This window comes from Onychostruthus taczanowskii, unplaced genomic scaffold, assembly GCF_017590055.1.
Source record: "Onychostruthus taczanowskii isolate IOZ18803 unplaced genomic scaffold, ASM1759005v1 scaffold16, whole genome shotgun sequence".
NCBI classification, from domain to species: Eukaryota; Metazoa; Chordata; class Aves; order Passeriformes; family Passeridae; genus Onychostruthus; species Onychostruthus taczanowskii.
This window is the reverse complement of record NW_024498795.1, coordinates 9,818,605-9,834,074: the sequence shown is the minus strand read 5'-3', so window position 1 is coordinate 9,834,074 and position 15,470 is coordinate 9,818,605. Positions and strand designations below refer to the sequence as shown.

The following is a 15,470-nucleotide window of genomic DNA, read 5'->3' as shown; positions in this document are numbered from 1 at the left end:
TTGCTGTGAAATGAGTCAGTTGACATTAATTTGTCTTAATGGCAATCAGCTTTTACTCCCGTTTCACACCTTTCTGGGCTATTTTCAAATTATATGATATAACTCTTTTATGCCTAGATTTTACTGTCTGTGTTCTTGGTGCTATATTGGTCTATGTTCTTCATCATCTTTGAAGACACTGCTCTCTCATCTGATAGTTGTTCCTAAAGATGCAATACTAAGTGGAATTAATTCCGATGATGAATTGAAATAATAAAGCAGTAATGTAATAAATTAAAGTTGGATGTAAAGACTGTTGACCACAAGAAATTATGCTATTGTAGTAAAATTAATGTTGTAATATAGTGTTAGAATTTGGAGTGGAAAGAAACACCCACTGAAATACATTTTCTGGAACACATCTTCAAACCATGTCAGTTTTCTATAATTTTAGGCATGAAATAGTCTCATGAATAGGTGTCATTCCAAACAGATCTAGCGATTCAAGATTTCTCTGTGTAGTCAGTGGACAGAGAGGGGCTCTGGTGTGAAGGATCTATGACTTAGCCTCTGTTTTAGTGAGGGACTGAGGCGTGCAGTGGATGCTGGCAGTACTCCTGCGTGCTTACTGTGTATAGGTTGATTTCACAGATTTGCACTACATTTTGTTTTAGTTTATTTAGGAGATGCTTCAGGTGGTAAGATCCATTGCGGAAGTGATGAAACAGCAGCACCCAGAAGTGCTTGTGAAAGCAAATTACTACTTGTATGTGTATCTGTCTGTAGACTTGCACCTGAGGTTTCCTAAAGTGCTAATATGGATATAACAATATTGAGAGGCCTTTTGGCTCTGGTGTTAGTTTCAGTGAGTATTGTGATGTATGTGTTTGTGTATATCAATATAGTTAGAGATATCTGTATTGATTTATAATCTGGTGAGTCATGCAGGAAATGTGTATTCCAGGAATTTGTCAGTGCAAGTGTTGAACAGCTACTGTTTGAACAGAAGGCAAGTACATGTACTTATACAAGGAAGCACACAGAATGTGCGTGAAGTTTGCAGCCACACTTGGAATAACCCTTTAAAATGGTCACAATGAAAGCAATAATCCATACTGCTTTCAATAATGCTGCCTTGTAGTTTCAAGATCTCCTTATTCAGTTGTTAAATCTTCACTGAGTCAAACTCCTTGCTCTTTATTGACCTAACACCCCACGCCCCCCAATATTTCTGTTTGAAAGGGTATCTGTTTAAGCAAATTTACAAGAACTCCTAGGAGTATTGCAGAATACTAGGGAGCAAGGAGCTCTGTAGAGTTCTGTCGTGCTGGGTGATGAATCAAGGGCCTTTTAGCCAGGCTTACATGTCAGTTTGTGTACTTTGCCTGCTCTAACAATTTAATGAAAATTCTTAAGTGAAGTGCCTTAACTCTGTCTACATTATCTTGTCCTCTTTAAAGATGAAGTGTTAAATTGCAGTTTCCTCTTATTTGAACAGCAAAATTAATGACCATGATTAACTTAAAACTTAATGGGATCTTTTGTGTATTTGATGAGGGATAGATAAATGTAGCACTGTTGGCATAGTTGACCAAAGAATTACGTATGACAGGACGTTATTGTGAATTATGATGAACACACGCAAAACAAGGTGAGTCAGGTTTGTTGATTTGATAGTAAGGGGGGAAGATCTTAGTGCTATAGAGATAGGAAAATGGCTACAATACAGGGAACCAAAATATGGATAGTTAAAAGTTGTAGATTTTAAGGCTTACTTTTGTCTCTTGAAAAAAGTAAAAGTAGCAAAGAGTCTAAACTTGGATAACTTCCAGTCTGTGCAAGGAATGCAAATTTTTTGTGCTGGTAATACTCATTAAGTATTTTTTAGTGCTTTGAATGCTAAATAAATAGTAAAATAATCAAGTGTCTCAGTAACAAAGTTTCAGCTGAATTTCATGTATTTTTATTGGTGCTAGATGATACTGCATCATAATGAAATGTGTGTAAATAAAATTTCAAAATATAAAAATGATATAATTGTACCCTGATAATGTCGATCATTTACTGCATTTTCTACTTCATAACAGTTATGAATCATGAGATACGTTTTGCTAAGCTGGAATTGGTTGATAGTGTATATTTTCAAATATCTCTATAAAATTAATATCAATTCAAACATCTGAATGAAACCAGCATTACATAATTGTAGTGAGTTTTGAAATTAGGGAATGTAGTTGCAGAGTGAAGAACTCTAGTATAGTCATAGTAGTACTGGCAGTTTAATGCATTAAAACTTTGCAAGTGGGTATAGATCAAAATTTGAGAGAAATCCAGTTAATGTGAGACTGCTTAAGACAAACTGAAAAAAATCAGTCAATTTTAGATGAACTTAATGAAAAGAAGTTAGCATAACAACCTGAGAAATTCAGTGTTAAGAGATTGTGTAGTTAATGTATGTGTTAATGGTAAGTTTTATGTTACAGCATTCTGTGTTTTTAGAACAACTGAAGAGAAAGTAATGGCAAAGGCTGTTGGGCTTGGCTCCGTGTATGAATAGATGAATAAATGGAAAGGTGGTGATCAGTCTACTCAAAACAGATTGGTAATGAAGTTGAGCAGGTGTGTGGTATTTCACAGTCATAAGGGATGTAAAATGGTGAATAATGATCAATTTATGAGGTAGAGCAGTAAAAATTAAAGATCTAGCAAATCAAAGAAGAAATTAATAATTTGTCCCTGGCTGATTAAAAGTGGTAGGTAAAATTCATCTTTGAATGTTGATTGAGTGCATGGGAGAAAAACCTCTCATCTTTATGGACTTATGTTGAACTAGCTTTGATTTGTAATGCCTAGTTTTTGAAAGAATCAATCTAGTACACAGTGACTGTAAAAACTAAGCAGATATTTCAGTGAAGAACTGAAAATACAATGAAGCACAGAACCGTAACTGTTGTAATGCATTGTCTACTTACTTGCTCACAGCTTACACACAATGTGCAGTTTCTCCACATGTGCCCCTGCCCCAGTAAAAATGTACATGGTGGAAATAACAAATCACCAGAGGGTGTTGATGGTGGGAATTGAAATAACTTTCATACAAGGATAATTGGAAAAGAGTTGGCCAGAAATGCTGCAAGTGTGTAAATCTGTGTCTAGGGTGAGGTGGGTAAAGAGTCATTATCTCTTTTTTTGGCTGAAGAGTGGTAAGCTCAAGATGAGATACACTTTGTATAGCCTATAGGTGGTAGAGTTCATATCTGTGCAGTGCTGTAAATGCAATGGAGAAAACATTTAGACAAAAATCACAAAAAAAAAAAAAAGTTGCCTAGAAAATTCTTATCATAGTTGTCAAAATGCCAGTCAACTATGACAGTGCTATTTTTGGCTCACACATATAGATGAGCAGTGCTTGCTCATATCCTCTTCGCTGGACACTTACTGTCACCTCCAGAGCCAGTCTATGCATGTAGACTGACCTTTGGTTTTATTCCATGTAACTGTACCTGTTAAACTTTTAAGTATGATGTAGTAATGAACGAAATTCAACCAACAGAATATCTGGAATTACTGTTTTCATAAGGAAGAACTCTGCATGTTGTAATGACTCCCTAGTGTGCCCTCTTTAAAATTTAAGGATAAAATGAGGTGTTTTAAACAGATAATGAAACTATTGATGATTTCATTGAATGAATGTGATATAGAAAAGGCTGTATCAGACCATGAAACTGACTGAAGAACATTAGAAATGAAGTTTTTTCCCTGTTCTTCTTTAATCACCTCTGGAATACCGTGTAAGTGACCATGTAAGTGGAGGTATAAACCAATTTATTTTAGTAATCCAATTTAACTGTTAAAACAAAAATGTCTGTGTAGACCTGAAAGCTAAACAGGAAAATTGCTCTGTAATGACAAAATAAGGTAGAACTTAGTGTTAGCTGAAAATACCTCTAAGCCACAGTTTCCAAGAAGTATGGAATGTGCTGTATTTAAAGAAAGTACATACTAAAAATATATGGCACCCATCCAAGTGGAGGAAAAATCCATCATAAAATTGAGGCAGTCTTGTTTTAATATAGTTCATGGAACTACTGGAGGTATGCTTACTTGTTATAATGATTTCTTGTCGTCCTTGAAGGAGAAGAGTATGGCTGCTATAGGTCTTGGCGGAAAGATGATGTCCCTTTCTTTCTGTGCTGGCAAAAAAGTCAGACGACATATTGAAAGATGGACCAAGATGGAATGAAGAAAGCTGAGAGATGAGCTATCTCAGCAGCCACTGGCAATAATGATCATGTCTCATTTAGACTTAACCCTTTTTCTATAAGCCATTATTTCTACAACTCCATAGTATGTTCCAATCTCTCTGACCCTCACCACTTTGAACCAACGCTCACTTTGAGCTTGTGCACTCCTCCCTGTTTGTCCACTAGTGATACCATTTAAAAATAGCTGTGCTTCTGTGCTTCCCTTGGTATTGGGACAGCCTGTAGTGTTTGCAAGTTCTTCTGCTTTAGCTAATGTAAGTGAAGTAGGCTGTTTCATGCTTTATGTTTTACACTGGGTATCTCAAGTATTTTACTTCCATTAATTATGATTCCGTAAAATTGCTTCAAGCTTAGTCTTGCATTTGCAGTCTGACACTAAAATAATACCAAGGGTTTTTTTTCTTCAGAAGGTTACTTCGGTTGAAGAAAATAATTATTTTGAGAGTTAAGGATTTGCAAGTCTCTTAATTATAGAATATCACCCATCCTTACCTTTTTTTAATGGAAGTTTTGAACGAGGTTAGCTTATTCTCTGGATACTGTAGTGAAGGGAAGCTGATTCTTGAAGAGCCTTTTAAATAAGATATTCTTGGCATGTAGCTTCCTGAGATACTGTTTGCATGATCTTGAAATATGATTTGAAATGAATGGAAGATCAAGAGCTTAAATCTGTATTTCAGAGTTGTTAAGTATTTTAATTGATGGAGTTCATATCTAAGAAGTGGAAGGTGAAGAACAGAACAGGAAACATTGTACATGGTGAATTCTGAATTAAACAGTATTGAAACTTGCCTTTGCTTGTTAAAAGGGAATTTGTATACTTTTTCCCATCTTTAAATTAAAACTTAAAAATAACACAACAAAATAGCTAACATGCCTGAGACACCAAGGAAACCATGAAGTTTTCTGTACTGTATGCTTCTTTAGTCATGGGCTTATATTTTAGTATTTTGAAAGAAAAAGTATGATACAAAAGTAAGATTAATGTTATTAATTTAAACATATTGCCATTTTTCATATATTTTTGTATTTGGTGTTTAAAACCTCCCTTCCTATCAAGTAAAATAGTGAATTTTGGCTTTTGAAGCAAGCCCTGAATTGAAACAGATAATTGCACAATCCCAGAACCAACCAGGATTTGAGAATTTTTGGTTCTGCTTGGCTTGTGGAAATTTTGTGTTAACTGTGAACCTGGACAAATCAATTGACTGTACAGACTGGAAGGCTTCACAGCAGATTGAACCCCAGATTTTGACAGTTCATTGTCATCTCTTTAATTTGCTTTTAAAAATCACTGGATGGAACCCAGCAGCCTCCTAGCTGGTGTTTTCCTGCTGCTTCACACAGCATGGAGATAAATGCACAGAAGCTACTGGTGGGCTTAGTGTAGTGCTGTACATGTTATCATGGTTCTCCCTTAAATTTAGTCAAAAGAACCAAAGAATTTCATTTTTTTTCCTGGATTTCCTGGGTATTTACCGTGTGTCTTTGGCAAAGGTGTCTTTTAGTAGTTTGCAAAGTATTTCTCACTAAATTACAGTTACCCTGCCTGCATAGCTTTATTTCTGCATCGGTCTTGAGTCCAAATTGTTGTTGGCCTCTTACTCTGTTATTTCTGCTACTGACTGGTTTAATGTTGCTTCCTTGCTATTTGCTTTCTTTTTTCATCATCAGTGTCAGTCCAAAAAGGTGATCCTTTAATGCACAGGATGCAAAACCTGACTTTATTTTAGAGAAGTGACTTACTGTGATGCTTTTCTTGATTTTTTGGTTTTCATTTTAGCATTTCTTAGTTCAAAATGAGCCACTGTAGGCAGAGGTAGCTTAAAAAAGGAATGTTTTTATGAAATTGACAATTTTAATAAGATCCAGCCTTTAAAGTAATTCTGATTATCCTTGCAGCTACCTGTTTTCAAATTCTAGCATGATTTTACTGCTTATTATATCTGAAGCAAATAATTCTTATCTCACATACTTTAAAAGTGAGGACTGCAAGCCAAGAAATAATTTTGGTCTTGATAGTACTTGGGATTTTTTATAGTTGAAAGTCAGTTGTAAAGACTGAGGTGAAAAATAGGTTTGAATTTGAAGTGAAAGATCAAAGACTAATATTTCAGTCTAAATAAAATGTGTTCTCAACTATGTGTTTCTGGAAAATAAGCTTTCAGAAAGCTTGTGTTTTAGCTTTTGTTCAGGCATAGTTACTTGGTATACTTAGCAATACTGATGGACCAGTTTTCAATCCTGAAAAAAAGATAGAAAAATCCTTTTAAAAGCTGAAAGCAATCAAATTAGGTCTAGTCAGATCTGAACTGATCAGATGAAAGATATGTCTGGTCGAATATCTCGCTCCAAGCAGGTTAAAAATAGGTAATATAAACACCTAGCTATGAATGGACAAGTAAATAGCAGTACATCTCTGGCATGCTTTAGTAACATCCATCAGTTTGTATTTTAAGACCTTTGTCTCTGTTTTTGCAGTTGTTGCACTTACCTGAGAGACAGAGGACTCCCTAATGCGCTTTAATTCTTTGTTACATAATTCCTAGAATGCTTGATAATTTTTCAGTTGAAGCCATATCTGTGGTTTTCAGCCAAAAATCTGGGTTTAGTCTTTCTCCAAGAAGGTGCTACCCACTGAGGAGTCATTTATACCTAGTGACAAACTTAGACTTAAACTGTAAGTCACAAAGTTCACAGCACTTAATGAGACCTTAAAACTATTTCCTTCCTTGTTGTATTTTTCTGTTGGGTTTTCTGATGGTGTTTGGTTTGCTTTTGTTTATAGGGATGCATGCTGGGGTAGTAGTGCCAGATGAGCTTGTGGCTGTTTGTTTCTAGATTTAAGTAGGAGTGTATAAAGCCCAACATCGTGTTCATGAGAATTCACACTGAGTTCAATGGATAAAATGCAGGGGTTTGATTCTGTGAATTAAATTACCATTTTTGTCCTGTTTGCCAGTAGCAATTTCATGTTCAAGTGCCTACTCTGTGATGCACTGTGACTTTTTAATATTACTGAACTTCATTAGAACTGCTATTTGTTCTTTTTGTATTTGGAAAAAGTAATTATTTTCATGTAGGTATGGAGCTAATTAAGGTAATAATACATAGAAGCATATGGAATTAAATTTTGATGAGTCCCATGGAAGTGAAGGAGTAACAGCTGTTTCATGTAACTACTAACAGTCATTAAATAAATGTGAACGATTTCATTTGCATGGAAGATTGATAGGGACAACTGTTTTTTTTTTTAACTTGGCTCTTTAGTTAGTGGCATGTGTAATTATTTTTTCAAATACTTAATTTTGCTTGTTGTTTTGTTTGTTTTTTTTTTTCAGGATGGATTAGATGCTTTGGTGTATGACTTGGATTTTCCTGCCTTAAGAAAAAACAAGAACATTGATAACTTCTTAAACAGGTGTAAGTATTTAATGTTTAATTTACAAAATAACAGAAGTCTGTAATATCAAAAAGAAAATACCTGTTCCAGCTCTTTGAAAGGCAACTAGGAGTTTGGAGTGCATTGAGTTTTTGGGTACAAGTTGTTTTGGGTGCAGGAGTCTTATTTATTGGGTGCAAGAGTTTTATTTATTTATTTCCCACTGAGAAGTGACAGCTGCCTATGTAAATCTCATCCCCAGCAATTGAATGTCCAATCTGTTGCCCTTGTAAATGGCCTTGTCTGAAGTGGCACAAAGCCTTTTAAGAGAAAGGCCTCTTGTCTTTGTTAGGGCAACTCCCTGGATTCCCATAACTTGTTTTCTATTTTCATGTACTAGGATATCTTAAGCAATTAACAATAAAATGGCATAGTGATGTGTATAGTGTAATGGAATTGTATTAAATGTTTGTTCACTAACAGGCTGGAGCATTATTTTGTAAGCTTTTGAGTTTTTTAGTATGAAAGGTCTCTTTTCATGAAAATTTTATACTGCACAGCTGATGCATTTACTTGTGTATGCAGCTGATGTGGCTGCAGAATTCTCTGCATTTACTCTGTGTTTTTCCACTGTCAGATTTCCTGCACGTTATACTCTATAATAACATTTTAAAGTAGTAAAGTTGGTCTTTTAATAGAAATAATAGTTCCATAATTTTCATAATTTAAAAAATCAAAACACAAAGAAAACTCCAAAAAGGCATTTATGAATCAAAACTTTTCTGAAGGCTGCCAAACTGACAAATTCTGAAGATCATGGCAGAAATGTTTACTGATTGAAGATTTACTTCTGCCTGTAGACTAAATGGGCAAAACTTGAAATTAAGCTAATACTGTTAGATTTTTACATGCTTAAGCAATTAAATTAAATTCTATAATAAATGTTTTTTTGGGGTAAATATGAAGTAATTTGGTGAAAATAATTTAGATTTTTACATGCTTAAGCAATTAAATTAAATTCTATAATAAGTTTTTTTTTTGTGGTAAATATGAAGTAATTTGGCGAAAATAATTTTGTCTTTACTTTGAAATTTATGTGGAGTGGTTTTTTTTGTTTCCACGTTGTTTTCAAATGGTTTGAGTGCAATTGTAACCTGTTACATGCTTAAGCAATTAAATTAAATTCTATAATAAATGTTTTTTTGGGGTAAATATGAAGTAATTTGGTGAAAATAATTTTTGTCTTTACTTTGAAATTTATGTGGAGTGTTTTTTTTTGTTTCCACATTGTTTTCAAATGGTTTATTGAGTGCAACTGTAACCTGTGATAGTGAATTAGTGGTTATTATTTTACATTAATCTCCATTTTTGTGAATATTTGAGTCTACTAGATCTGTTTGATGGTTCATTTCCACGTAAGCTTGTTACTGAAAGCCTAAGCTCTAATGTTCTGTTTAACTTCTCACAGTTCAAACTGTATGATACCATATGCTGAGTTACATGCACATTTTGTATACTCAGTTATTTACTGAGAAGGTGTGGTGAAACTGTTGGAGAAAAGAGAAGTTGTATCAGGCAAAGGAAATACTCATTGCAACAGATAATTTGAATGTAATTTTTATGAGTAGTGAAATCATTAGTGAGTCTCAAAAAGCTTCACTTCTGCAGTAAGGGCTGAGTGAAAGGAAAATTTTACATTTACAGCCTGATAATGAATATCTTTTAGGTATAAATTATATACTCTGTAAGATGTGACCTGAAGTAATCTGAAGGTGGAGAACAGAACACATTGGTTCCCTTCAAACTTCCTTTGAAACATTGACTTGCAGTGTTTGTTGAAATATGAAAGCAAGCTGTGGCTGTGTGAGTAGTGGCCCTAAAGGGAACTGAAATCTTAGTTTGCCTTGAATTTATATTAAAAAAACATTTTTGTGTTTCTTTTATTTTATTAGGAGACTGTTTAAAATATCTTTTTGCAGTATCAGCTGCCTGGTTTGCAATGTTATTGCAGAAATTTAAAATAAATTTCTGGATGGCAAACAAAATGGGAGTTTGCTTCCTTTATTTTGTAGACTTACAGCCCTATGAACCACTCCTTATCCCCTCTTTACTTCTCCCTAATTTATGTTGTATATTTGTGGAGCCTCCAAAATCTGCCTCTACCGGCTGAGGTTGTGAGGATGATTTTTGCAAATGTAGAACCTTATAGTTTCTCTACCCTATAGAATTAAAAGAATGAAGAAATGAGTATTGGAGGTATCTGAAAGCCCTGCTTTGCAGTGGTGACTCAGTTTATTTCAAGGCAGCATCTGAGCCTGTACCCAAAGTTCAGGGCGAGTTGGGAGAGGGCGATTTTTGCCATGGGAGCCACCCCAGCTGTTCATACAGCATAAGCTGGGCAGGTCCTCCACTGCTCCTGGGAGATAAGGAACTCCTATTGCAGCCTGATAAACCTTGTTGAACAGATCTTAGAATATGGAGGTCCTATTTCCAGCACGGGTGTTACTATAAGGTGTTACCTGAAGATAGCTGAGTGTCAGTATGCATCTCTAGCAGTAAATTTCAATTTGCAACTGATCACAAGCTTGGCTTACATTATTTTAAAATCCTTAGCTTAGGTTGCTCTTCAGATGTATTTTCCTTAATTCTGCTTTGTTCAAAGGCAGTACTTGTGATTGAATACCATTTAAAGGATTCATATTGTGCTTAGGTTTTTTTGTTCAGAAGAGGTGAGCCTCCTGTTGTGAGATTACTGGGCAGAAAGTTAACAATAGCTAGAAAATTGCTGTCCTGAAAATTGCTGCATTTTAGTTCTGTGCAATCTTGCTCCTTCTCTTCTGTAAGCCAGTTCTCACCAGAGCAAATAAGGCAATGCATTATTTGTTGGAACTACTGAATATTTTGATCCCTATGTGGCAGAATTTGTCAGAATTTAAAATTTTGCTATAATTTACCATAATAAACCTGTGTTATAAACACATTGTAAATGGTTGCTTTACATTAGATAATAACGCCTCAAAGTATTTATTTAAGCAGAACTATGTTTGTTCCTCTTGCGGTAATAAAATCTTACTGAATTTTTATTGTAGATAGGCAGCTTTTGTTTTAGATTGTGACCTGTGTAGGTAGAAATCTAATAATTTTCTGTCAACTGTTTTATCAGTTTTTAGCATATGAATTTAAAATATTTCTCCTCCTTTTTCTTCCACTGTCCTTACTTCTCTCTAAACTTTGCTTTTAGGCCTAGAATACTATTTTTGAAAATAAAATGCCATTGCATTATTTTTTTGTTAGAAGCATATCTGTTTTAGTAGAACTTCCTGGCTTTTAGAAATACTGAAGCATGAAGCTTTTCTACGTAGTCTCATGCCAGTGTTGACCCACATGGATTAAAATAGACTGTTTTAATCTTTTACCAAATTTGGAATTAGAATTAGAATATCTGTCCACTGGGAGTTTGTAAATTATTCTAGTTTATAGAATGACAGGTTTATATAAATAATTGCAGTGATTCCCACTGCATGTTTTAAATTAAAATCTTCTTTTTTTGAGTATTAGGAATCATGAAAGTGCAGGAAAGCATAACTTTTTTCAAAACATATTTTTTAATTGTCTTGTAGTGTATTTTTTATACACTTTCCCAGCTGTGTTGCATATTTATTCAGAAATAATATTTTTATTCTGATCAGCTTGCAAGCAGGATGGTGCTGGATAGGAAATTCTTGCATAGCTTTTTTTTTTTTTTTTTTAAGGTAAATATTTTAAACAAAATTTCTAAATTAAGGTCTCCTGTAGTGGGATTGTACAGTGGAGTCACTGCATTTGGTTATTTGGTGTCTGGTTGTGAGAATAAGGTCATGCATTCTTGCAGAGAATTTTTCACTGGCAATGTAGGCTCTTTGAGCAGCAGTTCTTCTAAAAACTATGAAAAATTGGAGTTAGACAAACGGGTTTAATTAAGTTGACTATATATGAATTGTGAGTTTTGTTCCATGTAGATAAAGACACAGTAAATAAAATGAGAGATCTGCGCATGAAAGCCGAAGATTATGAAGTGGTGAAGGTGATCGGTAGAGGGGCATTTGGGGAGGTTCAGTTGGTAAGTTGAGTTTGTATTTGTACATTTGAACGTATTCTGTAGTATTTGCTCGTGCATCTGTTTCTCAGTGTAGTGTTCAGAACATGCAGTCTTAAATAGTAAAGCTTTTGGCTCAGTGAATTTTTTTTCCTTTACAATTTCTGGAAATGTTTTTGAAAATGTCCTATTTCAGTCCTGTCCAATTGCGCAAGTACTTGTTTTGCATTGTAGTCTTCTCTCTTAAAATGGAATGTGTATTACTCATAATCAAGAAAATTAGCCTTTACCATTGTTTACATGGACACTTGAAGTCTTAAGGGCTAGAAGAGTTTCTGCCAGTTCAGGGACTACACCAGATTTTTGTGGACATAGTTCTCACAGATGAGAGATGTGTGTTGTTTGTGATAGGTTAGCAGCCAGGCTTGTTAATCCTGCTTTATTTAATCAAGTGCTGGTGGGAGAAACTGGAGATACAGCAGCAAGTATACACATCTGCTAATGAACTCTGGAAAATGCTTGTAGTTTTAACTTTATGGTATTTAATATCACTAACTGCCAGTATTTGTCCTTCTAAAGGCACATACATGCAGCTTGTGTGACTCCTGTGCCTATGGACTTCTGTACTGAAAAGTTCTAGCAAGTATTTTAAAAGCAATGCAATGTCAAATGTAATTATTTTGTGGATGTACAGTATATAATCCTTTATAGTAATGTGTGGAGTCTTATAAAATGTGTTAAATGGTAAAGCAGGAAAAGTAATGTTTTCAGTGATGTTTTTCATGTGTTAATATGGCAAACTAATACATTCGGTATGTCACATTTGTCTTCACAGGTAAGGCATAAATCCTCAAGGAGAGTGTATGCTATGAAACTTCTGAGCAAATTTGAGATGATAAAAAGATCTGATTCTGCATTCTTCTGGGAAGAAAGGGATATTATGGCTTTTGCTAATAGTCCCTGGGTTGTTCAGGTAAAGTGATACTGCTTTTAAAATATTAGCATTATAGAATAGTTCGGTTGCAACACTGCATGGCCTGGAATGACATGTTTTGAAGTCTCTTTTTTGTTTTTTTTTTTTGGTCTGGTAGGGTATACATGACTAAGATAACAGCAGTTTTTTATAGCAGTGCTATACAAAAGAGCAGGGATAACGCTTGCTTCAAACTGTATTTTGTCAGATTTGCAAGATAAAAAATATTATTAAAACTCTTTTCCAGATATATTTTGGTGCATCTGCTCTGTAGTACTTACTTGAATCATCCAGCATACCAGAAAGCATACCAGAAAGATGTGCTTAAGACAGAGCTTCTGTAAATTCTAATTTTTGTGTGTATCTTTGCAAATTATACCTGCTCTGGTAATTTTTTTCCCCATTTTAGTGTTCTCACTGACAGTTTTTTGGGAGGCGCTGCTGCCTTTGAAGTTCTAAGGAACATGCCTGAACCAATCATTGAGCGTTGTGTGTGCACATGTCATCTTGTTTATTTAAACTGTTCTTACGCTTAAGCATATGAAATCTTCTGTTAGGTTGGAATTACACAAACTCATTCAAAATTTACCCAAGTCAAATGGGTAACTGCTATACATTGTGCAGAATAAAACTTAGGAATTTCATACAGTTTTTAGTAAAGAAAAATCTGCTTGCACTACTCATGTTGAACAGAGGGCTGGCAACTTAAGGGAAATATTTTTATTGTTTATAGTTTAGACTAATTTTCTAGATAATTAAGATAATAGCAGTTTTTTATAGCAGTGCTATACAAAAGAGCAGGGATAACGCTTGCTTCAAACTGTATTTTGTCAGATTTGCAAGATAAAAAAATATTATTAAAACTCTTTGCCAGATATATTTTGGTGCATCTGCTCTGTAGTACTTACTTGAATCATCCAGCATACCAGAAAGCATACCAGAAAGATGTGCTTAAGACAGAGCTTCTGTAAATTCTAATTTTTGTGTGTATCTTTGCAAATTATACCTGCTCTGGTAATTTTTTTCCCCATTTTAGTGTTCTCACTGACAGTTTTTTGGGAGGCGCTGCTGCCTTTGAAGTTCTAAGGAACATGCCTGAACCAATCATTGAGCGTTGTGTGTGCACATGTCATCTTGTTTATTTAAACTGTTCTTATGCTTAAGCATGTGAAATCTTCTGTTAGGTTGGAATTACACAAACTCATTCAAAATTTACCCAAATCAAATATCTGTCTGGGTGTGATTGTGCAGAATAAAATTTAGGCTATTTCATACAGTTTTAAGTGAAGAAAAATCTGCTTGCACTACTCATGTTGAACAGAGGGCTGGCAACTTTAAGGGAAATATTTTTCTTGTTTAACGGTAAGTGAGGAAAAATCTGCTTGCACTACTCATGTTGAACAGAGGGCTGGCAACTTAAGGGAAATATTTTTATTGTTTATAGTTTAGACTAATTTTCTAGATAATAAATGTTGACAATAGAAAAATGAACATTTACTGACGTTACAAGTAGAATCAGGCAGATGTTTGCAACAGAGTAATTTCATCTTTGCATATGGGTCAACTAACATCCCAGTGAGAAAGAAAAACATTTTGTCTAAATGTAATGAGCATTCTTTGAAATGATCTCAAAATTCCTTGCACCAAATTCGCTAATCATAATTTGTAACCTGGACTCTATTTCTTCCAGAGTAATATGAACTGATGGAGAATCTGGCTCTAGAGGTTAACTTCTTTTTAGGAGGTTTGCTGAATGATGCAGAGTTGCTGCAGTTATTGTAGCAATTCTATTACTTTGGAAATCAGCTTTCACAGAAGTGCCTTTGATTTGCCAACAAGCAAAGTATTAAAGATAACTGGAACATTACTGTCTTATTTTTTGTTTTTGCTTTTTTGCAGTTATTTTATGCATTCCAAGATGACCGTTACCTTTACATGGTGATGGAATACATGCCTGGTGGGGACCTTGTGAATTTAATGAGTAACTACGATGTTCCAGAGAAATGGGCAAGATTTTATACTGCTGAAGTTGTACTTGCATTAGATGCAATTCACTCAATGGGTTTTATACACAGGTGAGAAAGAAAAAGATATTATGTAGGGTTGTTTATTTCGTGATGCTGCCAGAATCACTTCAGTTTAGGCAGTTACAAAATTCAAGATACTACTTCTTTATTGTTATTCCATAATTATTCCATCTTACAAATTGAAAAGCTGTTGCCTCAGAAACTGTAAGTCTGAGGTGATAAAGTAAGGGTTTTCAGCGGGCTGATGTTCCTCACTTTGGGGAACAATAAAGTTGTCCCACTTTACCAAGAGATAAAATGGTGTGAGCATGTTGGCCCCAAAATGGTTTTTTTCTTTTGATTAGAAAAAGCTGTTTAGGGAATTTGATCACAGTAGTATCCACTGTTAGAAATTAATTCTCTGCTAGGCATTTGAAGCCTCAGTGACCCATTAAACAAGAATCTGTGAACAATGTGAGGAAAATCTCCCAGCCATATGTTTTCTTGTGAGGGGCATGATGGAAAATTGAGATGCAGAGCAAAGGGACTTGGATTAGTTTCATATTATGTACTTGCCCTAAAGTGAAATGTAGTCTTTTCTCGGATAGGTTGCAAAGCTTTCTTTTTGATATTTGAACTGGTATCTGTTTCTAGCTTTTAATTATATTAACTGGGAGCCAAAGAATAATTTTTTCAACAGAAAATATGGGAAGAATTTGAGTAGTGTGTAGTATACACTATAGTATATACATTTTCAGTTTGTGATTTGGTCACAAGATCAGTGTTAACA

At 34.6% G+C, this 15,470-nt stretch overlaps 1 protein-coding gene across 2 annotated transcripts in view; it reads left to right on the top strand.

The window, feature by feature from the left end:
- ROCK1 (Rho associated coiled-coil containing protein kinase 1) overlaps positions 1-15,470 on the top strand; it is an 85,412-nt gene that overhangs the window by 24,827 nt on the left and 45,115 nt on the right. For both annotated transcript variants that reach the window (XM_041399226.1, XM_041399227.1), the window contains exons 2-5: positions 7,586-7,667; positions 11,625-11,725; positions 12,537-12,674; positions 14,574-14,749. In XM_041399226.1, the coding sequence (XP_041255160.1) occupies positions 7,586-7,667; positions 11,625-11,725; positions 12,537-12,674; positions 14,574-14,749 (497 nt within the window). The remainder of the gene's footprint in view (positions 1-7,585; positions 7,668-11,624; positions 11,726-12,536; positions 12,675-14,573; positions 14,750-15,470) is intronic.